This window comes from Branchiostoma belcheri, unplaced genomic scaffold (assembly GCF_001625305.1).
Source record: "Branchiostoma belcheri isolate BF01 breed outbred unplaced genomic scaffold, Haploidv18h27 scaffold135, whole genome shotgun sequence".
NCBI lineage: Eukaryota > Metazoa > Chordata > Leptocardii > Amphioxiformes > Branchiostomatidae > Branchiostoma > Branchiostoma belcheri.
Window position 1 is genome coordinate 622,919 of NW_017802769.1, and position 11,302 is coordinate 634,220.

Below are 11,302 nucleotides of genomic sequence, written 5' to 3' on the forward strand. Positions count from 1 at the left end.
TTATTACCTTCGCCAAGAAGGTTATGTTTTCAGGGCGTTCGTGTATGTGTGTGTGTGTGTGTCTGTCAACACGATAACTTGAGAAGGTCTTGATGGATTGTCTTGATACTTGGTAGGTGGGTAGGTCTTGATGAGACCTCAAAATGATTAGATTTTGGGCCACCTGGCGGCTTGTCATGGTACTGCAGCAGAACTTCCGGTTTTGATATCTCATGATCCAGACATGCTAGGGTGACGAAATTTAGATGGTAGATAGCTCTTGTGCTGGGGATAAAGTGACATGAGTTTGAGCCCCCTAGTTGCTTGCTCTAGAACTGCAGGTGGGTTTAATGGACAAATGTTTAAAGGGGGATAACTCAAGAACCGATGGATGGATCATCGTGATTTTTGGTATGTAGGTAGCTTGAGTGATGCTTGACATAATGATATTACAATTATGCAAATATGGATGTAATTTGCATAATTAATGAGGAAATTCTATTTATCAGCTGCATTCCATAATGGGAAGTTCAAGCTTGTGACATATGTTATTAAGAATGAGAGAAACACAGGCAGATATCGATTATGCAAATGAAGACTTAATTTGCATAATTAATGAGAAAATATTATAATTGCATAGTGGTAACTGCCTGGAATTTTATACATGGGGTGTTTGAAAGTTAAGTTAAGGTGAACATAATTAAACATAACTTATTTAGATAAGGACCTCATTTGCATAATTTATGAGAAAATTTCATCATGGCATTCTTTGTTAAGATAAGACTGTCTTTTGGTGGAGAATATGATCAACAGATATAATTCATGCAATTGAGGATCCTATTTGCATAATTAGGGGGATTAATATATAATTTCTTAATCATAAAAGCTAACATCATTTGGCGAAGGTATGAGATCGTGGAACTCTAGTTTGTAATGTTTTCTTGGTGTTGTTGCTGTAGCGAAAATGCCAGCAACGATCTCTGTGTATAGGATACAATGGTCCATTCTTTTAATCATGGCGCTTGCGATAGTCCAAACCAAGGCTCAAACGACAACCACTACCACAACAACTCAGCTTACAACCAATGCTGCAACAAATCAACCTACAACGAAAGGAACGACAAAACTGCCTACAACAACAATCATTACAACTCAGCCTACAACTATGAGCACTAAAACACAGACCACAACCACAGCCAAACTGCCTACAACTATGTCAACAACTACTCAGCCTACAACCACAGCCGCAAATACTCGGTCTACAACCAGGGCCACAACAACTGAGCCTACAACCACGACAGCTCTGACAAAACCAACCACGACCACCACAACTCAGCCTACAACCACGGCCACCACAACTCAGCCTACAACCACGTCCACCACAACTCAGCCTACAACCACGTCCACCACAACTCAGCCTACAACCACGGTCGCTACAACTCAGCCTACAACCACGGCCACCACAACCCAGCCTACAACCACGACCACTACAACCCAGCCTACAACCACGGCCACTACAACTCTGCCTACAACCACGTCCACCACAACTCTGCCTACAACCACGGTTGCTACAACTCAGCCTACAACTACGGCCACTACAAGTCAGCCTACAACCACGGCCACCACAACTCAGCCTACAACCACGTCCACCACAACTCTGCCTACAACCACGGTCGCTACAACTCAGCCTACCACGGTCGCTACTACAAGTCAGCCTACAACCATGGTCACAACAATTCAGCCTACAACTACGGCCACTACAACTCGGCCTACAACCACGGCTACCACAATTCAGCCTACAACTACGGCCACCATAACTCAGCCTGCAAACACAGCCACTACAACTCGGCCTACAACCACGGCCACCACAACTCAGCCTACAACTACGACCGCCACAACTCTGCCTACAAGCACGGCCACCACAACTCAGCCTACAACCATGGTCACTACAACTCAGCTTACAACCACGGCCACCACAACTCAGCCTACAACCATGGTCACTACAACTGAGCCAACAACCACGGCCACTACAACTCAAGCTACAACTACGGCCACTACAACTCAATCTACAACCACGGATATACGTATGGATGCGAATGTACAGTCGGATGGGGCGTTTCCGGGATGGGGAGTAGCTCTCATCTGTATCGCTCTTATCTGTGCTGCGGCAGGAGCTGCTTTTTTGGTAAGACATGTACGTATGCCTAAGTCAAGTAGTGTATCTTAATTGTCTCCACTTTTCTACATACGTTTGTTATGTGTCTGTTAAGTCTTGACCTGTACCTAGCCCGTCCTGGCATGAATGTACAATAAAGGTATTTCATTCATTCATTCATTCATTTAAAAAGTCATTTATTTCCTAACACGATATCTTTTTCTTCTTCCCATGGAAAAATTGTTCAAGTAAACCCTGATGAAAATTTGTCCTTTCAACAAAAGATGTGGAGGGTGAGGCAACAGGGAGGCAAACTTGACCTCAGCAAATTTCGAACACCGAGCACCAAGGTTAAGATCCCGAGGGCAAGGGTCAGAGTTGAGTTGTCGGGAAAGTTGCAGGAAGAAATCGACATGAAAGACTTGGCCGTATCCGTAAGTGTACATTATTAATAACTTGTCCTGCGGAGCCCAACAATTGATGTTCTATATAGAACTCTGTAGTTCTATATGCCACCGCAGGGCAAAAAAGTTGGGTGTCTATGACCTAATCAAGACATGAAATTTTTTTTTTTTTTTTTTTTTTATTCCAACATGTAATCACCAGACGTGGTGACGGCACACTCAAGTTTTGAGTGTGAAATTATTGAGAAATATTTTGAAAAAAAATGTCAGCAGGACAAGGGTTAACATGCCATGGTGGCATCCGTAATCAAAGCAAAACTTTGGTACGGTATTCTAAAATTGTAAATGCTTGAGGGGTTTTATTGTTGTATTTTATGATACAGTGAATATACATTTCCAAATGATATTGGGGAGGGGATTCCTTAAGTACATACAACAAAATGTCAGACCCAGAGTTTCGAACGCTGCATGGTTGGATGCCAGAGGGAATGAGAAATGACAAATTCGTAAAAAAAAATAATATAATTGATGAAACAAGAACTTGTCAAATGCATATTTCACTGAGGTATGGAATCTTTGTTACTTTTTGTCAGGATGACCCTGACAAGGAGAAAGGTCAAGTCAAGGACACCAGTGTCAAGGACACTAAGGTCACTGTCGAAGAGGAAGACAAGAGAACAAGTCTTTGAGGAGAAGTACGACTAACTAGAAAAGTAACATTTGCAAAGCAAATGCATAATGTTTACCTTCGGATATGGTCTGCTCTGTTAATTCTTACTCAAACACATTCACATACATGTATATGATGACAGGAGTCTAAATGTCTACTATGAAATTGCAACATTATGTAACCCAACACCAGTTACTATGGTTACAGACGTCAACAAAAGAGGCCATTAGCCAGGTCAGAGGTTAGTGTTTGGAACAGAAGAAGAAGAAGAAGAAATTGAGCAAAAACAATATGTTTTCCTTCGGTAAACATAATAATAAGTAGCAGTGCGACTTTCTTGAGATACTAGTATCGTACTCAAAGAATTCTTTCTTGTTTATTACAACTGTAACATAGGTGACAGTTTTATGTAGTATAGTACTTTGCTGCATATGTGCGCTTCAACTTTGTGTTAAAACTGCATCACGATACTTTTTTTATTTGTACATTGTAATTTACGCGGGAATACAGTTTCTGTAGCGGTGGTCATGAAGCTACATGAAACATATTGTGGAACCACTGTTTGTTTGTTTGTTTGTTTGTTTGTTTGTTTGTTTATTCGTTTGCTTATCTATTTTGGCAGCATGCACTAACCAATTCAAACTACAGGGATAATGGTAACAATAAACGGTTTTTAACCATTGTACATGTGACACATACTAAGGCTTTCTGAGATAGGTCATAGTATTGCCTGAGTGTGTATTATTCAATATTTATCAAATAAAACCAAAGTTGGTATGTCTTTGTGCATTTACTTTTCATAACAAGTAATCTGAAACCTAAACTATTGGCAAAGGGGAAAGAGAGACATTAAGTAAGTAAACGTAATCTCCAAGCAGATCATACCTTGTGAGATGTGTAAGTTACTTAAAGGTTAACATCACTATACATTTATTATGTTAATGTAGAGGTCATTTGCATAATTAATTAGGACATATTGAAATAAAGGAGAGGACCCTAACACGCCAAATATTGTGATTTGAATTTAGAAAACCATAAATTAAACTAGATTACTAGTATGGCAATAACGACATTATTTCCATAGTAAATGAGAAAAAAAAACAATTACAAAAACTGATATTTCATGGAGGTATGAGATCTCCGCATTCTTGGTATTTTTTTATATATACCTCTTTGATCTCGTGCCAGTTCGGTGCAAGGACGAACACAGGTAAATAACTCCATACTTATTGATTTTTGATTGTACAAACCAATCGTTGTGTGTGGCGATGAACTGAACTACGTATACTTCGCTTGTACACAATCATGTTGAAGGTATGGTATGATATTGATCTATTGTCTATTTTCAAACTATCCTGGACGTTGGATGATCTGGAAAGGTATTTAGAGGAAGTTTTTCTGCTGGGTCGTGGGCGTCCGATAAGATAGGGCTTCATAGTGTAAACATGCATAGGTGTGTATATATACACACAAACACGCGTATAGGTACTAATTGTTTTGATAACGTTGATAGGGCCAAAGCATTGATCTGCTCACCCAATGCCTAAGTACATTACAAGGTTATCGCATATCATTTGTAGAATGTTCTTTCTCTTTATCGTTATTTCATTAACCAAACGGCTACCTTAGCATGCTGGATGTTGAGCAAGCACTGAGCTTGTTGCTATATATCTATACGGGTGTACATTTAATACACACGAGAATCTCATTTCATTTTTTTTATTTCAGTATGTAGAATGTGTTTTTTTTTCCAATGTTTTGTTGAAGTCAGTCATGTCATTTTTCGTGTCTTGTTTGTACGTTTTCTCTCCAGGACTTCTCTCAACACATTGGCTTTAAACTTCTCCCACAGACGGGTTTCCATGAACGTCGTGAAGGTTTCCGCCTTGGTCGGGATCATTCCCCGGGCCATGAACTCCAGGCGCCCGAGGGTGATGCCGTCGTCGTGCCGGTAGAGGAGGGCGCGGTCCACCCGCAGGATTTTCGAACTGCTCACGCCACCGGATAGATAGAAAATGCTCTTCAGCTGTTCGCCTGTAATATAAGAAGAAGAAGAATTTGAGAATGATTGATAATGATGGGGTACGATGTGAGCGCAAACATTTTTCGACGTCAAGATCCTTAGGCCATATGCTTTGATAGATCGCAGGTTTTTGTTACAGCTTACATGTTATTCCTGAGTAGAAAAACGGGACATATATAGAAAGCTAACGACCTTCCCCGAGAATAGGTCCCGCAAGGTATCGCCAAAAGGCAATTCTCTAGGGAATGCATTGGTGGAATTCTTAGAATATTTTCAACTCAATCGCAGTACTATACCAACGGCTCCGCCCCTGAGTCGTCGCCAAAAAAAGGTACTGAAAATTCTGTACCTATTCCAAAGAATTGGCCTTCCCTCAGTACCCTGACTTGTAGAAAACGCGGCACAATTTCCTCGTAAGGCTTGAGTTTGTAGCCGGTGTTTTTCTTGGGTGCCATGGCGAGTGCCTTGGTTCCGTCCGGGTGCGTCCTCTCCAGGAAGGCCATGCGGCGGACGATGCGACATTCTCCCGAGACCACGAAGAACACTTCTTCGATAATTCCCTCCACGCCTCCAAAGATTACCTATCACAACACAACACAACAAAGGCTACAATGAAATTTCCTAGTTGAAATATTTTCAACGCAATCGTAGTAATGTATTGGTTCTAGGAGTTCCGCGCCGAAACTTTTGCAAACTTCACAGTGCCAACGAACTTACCGAGTCACTAACTTACCCCCCGATAGCCAACAGACATATCTTGACCTTGGCTTGAACTCAATCCTACATATCTTGAACTCAATCCTACATTGTTCAATTAAAACGGTTTACACTTCACTAAATGTGTCCAAATGCCTACCGAAAACCATTCTTTTTCAAAGCATTATGATCCTGTTTACATGTTATCGTTTATATCGCATTTGCTGTTTTGTTATTTGCTGTTTTGGTACTTGTTATTGTTTTGTTATTCTTATTTACCACTGTATGTTCTCCCACTTGTCTGTGGTGGGGCTAAGATTAGCAACCTGCTGGAGTTGCCCACCTCTGTGTCTAAGTTTCTAAGTTAGGCCACAGCAAGTAATTTTTATGGATGACATCAGCGCGCGCATTAATTTTCGCCTGATTTTGAAAAAAAAAACAAGACATTTTGTTGCCTTCTGACAGTGGTCAACATGCCGAAAATGGGCAAAGATGTCTGTTGCCATGCCGGAAGGTGGAGGGCAGATAACTATGAAGAGAGGAGACAAGAAAAGGCTCTGACTTAATGTTTTGTTTCTTACTTTGATGCAGTGATATGTGATGCTGGCTGTGTATATGATGTTCGCATTGAATAAAAACCATTTGTACAATGATTGAGTCAACATTTTAGAATGTAGGAACCTTGTTTTTTTCGGCCCGCCTTGTTTTTTTTTGCCCGCTCGCATTAGATTTGGAGTCTGCAGGGGATGTCATCCATAAAATTTACTTGCTGTGGCCTTACTAAAAAAAATAATAACTCACCGAGTTGGGAGGGTACTCCTCCACGCTGCACCTCATCATCGCTTGGCGGAGATCGAGCTCGCCCCACTCCTTGAAGGCGTCGTGTTTCTCCAGGGCCTGCAGCCGCTCTGCCAGCTCGTGCTTCCTCGTCATCCTCCTCGCCAGCTCGAAGTCATCTTTATCCAGTCGGATCAACTCGGCTTTTCCTGTTGAAGCCAAATGAAGAAGAAATGACATCGCATCGAATCATAACATAAACCTTTTGATTCAGTCTTTTTCAGGGAATAGGTGACCGGCTTACCAGACTTACCACGTCGGTGAAGGTTAGGTCTACATCCAGGTAATAAGATACGCCAAAAACAGTTACTCAAGCAACTGGATATGGTTTTGGAAACGGTCAGTCGCCTCAGGTAGCATCCACTACATGTACCTTTCGTCAGTGACACTGGGGAGCTGCCAGAAATTCAGGTTACCAGTTAGTTACCAGACTTACCCTTTACAATAATGCTGGAGCTCCGCTTGGTGTCGTGCATGAGAGCGAGCTCGCCAAAGCACTGACCCCGCCTCAACACACCAACAACCCGCGACGTGGTCTTACCTGCAGTGAAGGGGGTGTAAAACGTACGTTACGCGTACCTTTAAGAATGGCTAGTTTAATGTAGTAAGAAGACAAACAAGCTTAAAAGAGGTAACCAGTCTGTTTTACTTTAGTTACATTTAAGGTAGGGCCAGCGGGTGGCTGAGCACTTCTAGGGGTGTCTTAAAAATACTTTGTGATATGTATGGCTCTTGATTTTTTTGTCTACAAATACTTTGGTACAATATGATAATTTATGCAAAATTTCATGACGTCATGTTGGCGTAATAAAAATTACAGGCCACGCCCCTTTTTAAAAAAAGTTGTTGCCACACCCTAACGATTGAATGTACAGCGCTAATATTTTCATGAAGGATGAATAAGTTATATAGTGATTTAGTTGAACGTACGGCAGCATTTTAAGATATCTTTTGAAATTGATTTTTTGTGAATTTTTTAAACGTCAGAAGAAGGGGTCTTGCCTCTCGGATCCGTTTCTGTCAGGACCACCTGTACTACTCCCGACACCATGATGTACAGGGAGATTCCCGGCGTGCCTTGCTCGATGATGACTCGGCCGTTACCAAACGACTCAAACTGCATGAACCTCGCGATCGCACGTTTCATGGCCGGGGAGTGTCTAAGCTCAGAACAACAAAATATCAGAGGAAAAGGCAAGGTAATTCTTTTATGGACTGATACCCATGATGGTACCCATAAGTTGTTTTATAGCTACGCAAACTGAAACTCCTGTAAGCGAGGAGCGAGTAGAAACAGATAAAAAACCCTGGTCCCGGGCCGGGGTTCGAACCCACGACTTCCCGAGCACCAGCTTCATATCCTGACGCTCAAACCACTCGGCTAAAAGATCGGGTCAGTTGGTAGCGCCTATAAATCCCCCACTGTTACACTACTTATAATATCGAATAGAGCCAAATGAATATCTGCAATTTCTTGTGCAAAGTATCAATGTAACCCAAAATAGTATGAAATGTTTAGAAAACAATCAGACGAACCGGTCAAACATCTTGATCCGATTGACGACTTTGGTCAGGGCGTCCACGTCTGCTGGTGTCCGGAGCCACGGGTGCTTTTTCAAGACGTCACTCTCTTTGGAAGAGAGTCCCGAAAACGCCGTGTTGGATCTCGGAGCTCTGTAGAAAATGCATTCTAGACTTTAGGAACCGACTAAAAGATTGTGGAGAAGAACAGAACAGTTGCAGATAGGGGTTCATAAAAACTTGCGAAAGAGAAAATAGAGCAGTAAGAGAAAAAAACGTAAAAATGTCGTCTGGAAATCAGCTACTATACGTCAACTTTCGCACCTGAAGTCGTTTAAGTTGAAGTCCAAGTTGTCTTCAGACATCCTCCTGCTCAAGATGTTCCTCCTTGTCAGCTCCTGGGAGTGGTACGCCGCCTCCTTAATCCATCGACTGGACACGATCATCCTTTGAACAAGATGTTTGAAGCGACGCCCATCTTTGTTTTTCTTCTTTTTCAAGTTTTGCAGGGCTTCGATCTGCTCTCTTTTCGGGCCATAGACCTGATACCAATCCTCGTCGATGTCCTCTTTGCAGACACCTTCAATCTCATCTTGTCCAAGGGCCAGCGTGAAATGGAAGCGGTCCCCGGTACCCAATGAGGGCAGAGTTGCTTTCCGACTATAACTCATTTTTTTAAAAAAAGACGGCCTCAAAATGATTTCTTCTTATTGCTGTAGTTGGTCATCAAACCTCGAAATACGCATCCAAACACAACATTCTAGTACAATACACTCTGACGTTGGATTACAACAAACGGTTAAGAGGTGGGTTTATTTGGTACTTGTTTTTTAAATTGTTAAGATTCGTGCTTAGATTTTATCTTGCACCAAAGAATAAATTTTGCTTCAAGTAACATATCATAACGTCACATAATATTGGGAATCAATATTATGTCGGCAGAGATGTGTATTCTTAGCAACATGCTAGAACAGCTACAAGATTCACCCCCCTCAAATGTTGCACAATGGTAGAGTCCCATTCTATAGATGTCATAAAGCCATTGTCAAACACAGGGGACAGACATACATGTACTTTTGACTGTTCCATTACCACCTCGTACCCAGAGCTTCATGTGACGTCACAAACTGGGTACGAGATCCGTTCTATTACCTTGTTCGAAAATGTGGCATTTTAGTCTTGGTACCGTGTTTTGTTATTTCCATAACAAATAACGCTTACTACAGATACATGTAGGGTATTTCGTTTAGGGCCATGGTGAAAACTTGTACTTACTCATATCCGCTCTTTCTGTCGATCTTCGATGGCTTTCATGTGAAATTAAAGTATAACCGCAACAGTTTTGTTTTTTTTGTAAGGCCACACCAAGTAAATTTTATGGATGACGTCCGCGCGCGCATTGATTTTGGCCTGTTCCTAGAAAAAAAAAACAAGACATTCCGCTTCCTGTAACTATGACCAAAGAGTCACGACAGAGCCGCAAATCGTTAGATTGACGTGAAACCTGTAACGCGAAATGGGTAAAGAGCACATGCTTTGTTTCTGCAGGCCTGCAAAAATGTGATGAAAGAAACAGGACAGGACGACAACTGCTGTTCCACCTGATTTATTGCTGTTTTGATGATGAATAAAAGACTTCTTGCTTGTTAATCTGTGTCACCTCATTCAATTTGTGTCCTAACATTTAACATTGCCTGTGGCTATTGACAGGATCGTCCTGTCAATAGCAGAAAATATTGCACTGCTGACAGGATCGTCCTGTCAATAGCAGAAAATATTGCACTGCTGACAGGATCGTCCTGTCAATAGTAGAATAATTTGCACTGCTGACAGGATTTTTCCTGTCAGCAGTGCAAATTATTTGCACTGCTGACAGGATTTTTCCTGTCAGCAGTGCAAATTATTCTACTATTGACAGGATCGATAAAATTTTGGTATTTTTATTTCGTACTGGAAATTTTGGGGTGGGCGCTGGTTCGTGTAGGTCTTATGTAGATGTTATTATGTATGCTATTAGGCCATTTTTTACGATCCTGCGCTGCGGCCCCTGCAGATCGTCGTGCATACATTGATTCCCCGCTCGGTAGCGCGCGCCTGGCCTCCCGTAAGCAATGCGGCGGCAGTGCGTGCCTGTCGCCCCGACTAGCCTCTACCAGGCACCGCGGATCGCTGGAAAAATAGTAGAAATTGGCCGAAATAAAGGGAATAAGGGTCGGCTAACTCCCTTGGTATATATTCCCTTTATTTCGGCCAATTTCTATTATTTTTCCAGCGATCCACGGTGCCTGGTAGAGGCTAGTCGGGGCGACAGTAAGCGCTAGCCATTACAGCCGGCGCCGCGGGAATGACACAGCGGTCCACCGGCGGGTACCCGTCGGGCTAGCCTGGGTGCCACCCCGCGCGCGAGTGTCTATCTCCTAAGTAAAAGTCACGGGAAGCCATACTCCCGGCAGACCTACTTGGCACACTGGGTCTAAATTCTAAATATCTCCTCGCGCATGAGGCGTTTATATAGAGGGCTTCGCGTGGACGAAGGGGTTTGGGTGGATAATGGTAGCGGACAAATACGGTTTCTCCCGAAATCTATCGCCAAATAAACGCCGGACTCTGGGGCACCCAGGGTTAACCGCCAGGCGTGCTAACAGCAACACAACAACCCGCCCCCCAGTAACACTAACCAGCGTGCCAGGCCCTGCAGCGTGCCTTTGCCGGTACTGGGGGCCCAGTGGGGCCGGTAAAATTCGGTGGCCAGCTGGATACGCGCGCCAGGGGGCTGTTGTTGTTAGCGGGCCGGCTAGCTGAACCGGCCACACCAGCGGTACTTTCCTGGATTTGTTCCATTTGATTTCGAAGTTGTTGAAAGAATAAATAATGGATAGAGATCAACTTCTTTTTGTCCTTTTTATTGTCTTCATCTCATGTAACCGCCTTCGTATTTCAGACAGCTTATGCATGAAATTCGCTTGTATTTATATTTTGAACATGTCTAGTTTTGACAAATATCTGCTGGAGTACTC

General features: G+C 42.7%; 1 protein-coding gene, 1 long non-coding RNA gene and 1 pseudogene across 3 annotated transcripts in view; 2 read left to right on the forward strand and 1 right to left on the reverse strand.

The window, feature by feature from the left end:
• The window catches only part of LOC109464241, a 2,957-nt pseudogene extending 917 nt beyond the window's left edge, over positions 1-2,040 (forward strand).
• A 45-nt stretch (positions 2,041-2,085) lies between these two features.
• Positions 2,086-3,229, forward strand: LOC109464248. Its single transcript, XR_002139875.1, has 3 exons — positions 2,086-2,164; positions 2,419-2,568; positions 3,132-3,229. It is a non-coding gene; the product is annotated as an uncharacterized LOC109464248 (long non-coding RNA).
• A 1,390-nt stretch (positions 3,230-4,619) lies between these two features.
• LOC109464277 (cyclic nucleotide-binding domain-containing protein 2-like) overlaps positions 4,620-11,302 on the reverse strand; it is a 29,600-nt gene continuing 22,917 nt past the window's right edge. The window contains exons 1-7 of one of the 2 annotated variants that reach the window (XM_019761226.1): positions 8,610-9,027; positions 8,301-8,438; positions 7,767-7,924; positions 7,201-7,305; positions 6,729-6,913; positions 5,581-5,812; positions 4,620-5,242 (exon numbers count right to left, since the gene is read on the reverse strand). In XM_019761226.1, the coding sequence (XP_019616785.1) occupies positions 4,980-5,242; positions 5,581-5,812; positions 6,729-6,913; positions 7,201-7,305; positions 7,767-7,924; positions 8,301-8,438; positions 8,610-8,956 (1,428 nt within the window). In that variant the 5' untranslated portion in view covers positions 8,957-9,027 and the 3' untranslated portion in view covers positions 4,620-4,979. Of the gene's footprint in view, positions 5,243-5,580; positions 5,813-6,728; positions 6,914-7,200; positions 7,306-7,766; positions 7,925-8,300; positions 8,439-8,609; positions 9,028-11,302 lie in introns of those variants that run through there. The other variant, XM_019761228.1, reaches the window with a different exon arrangement.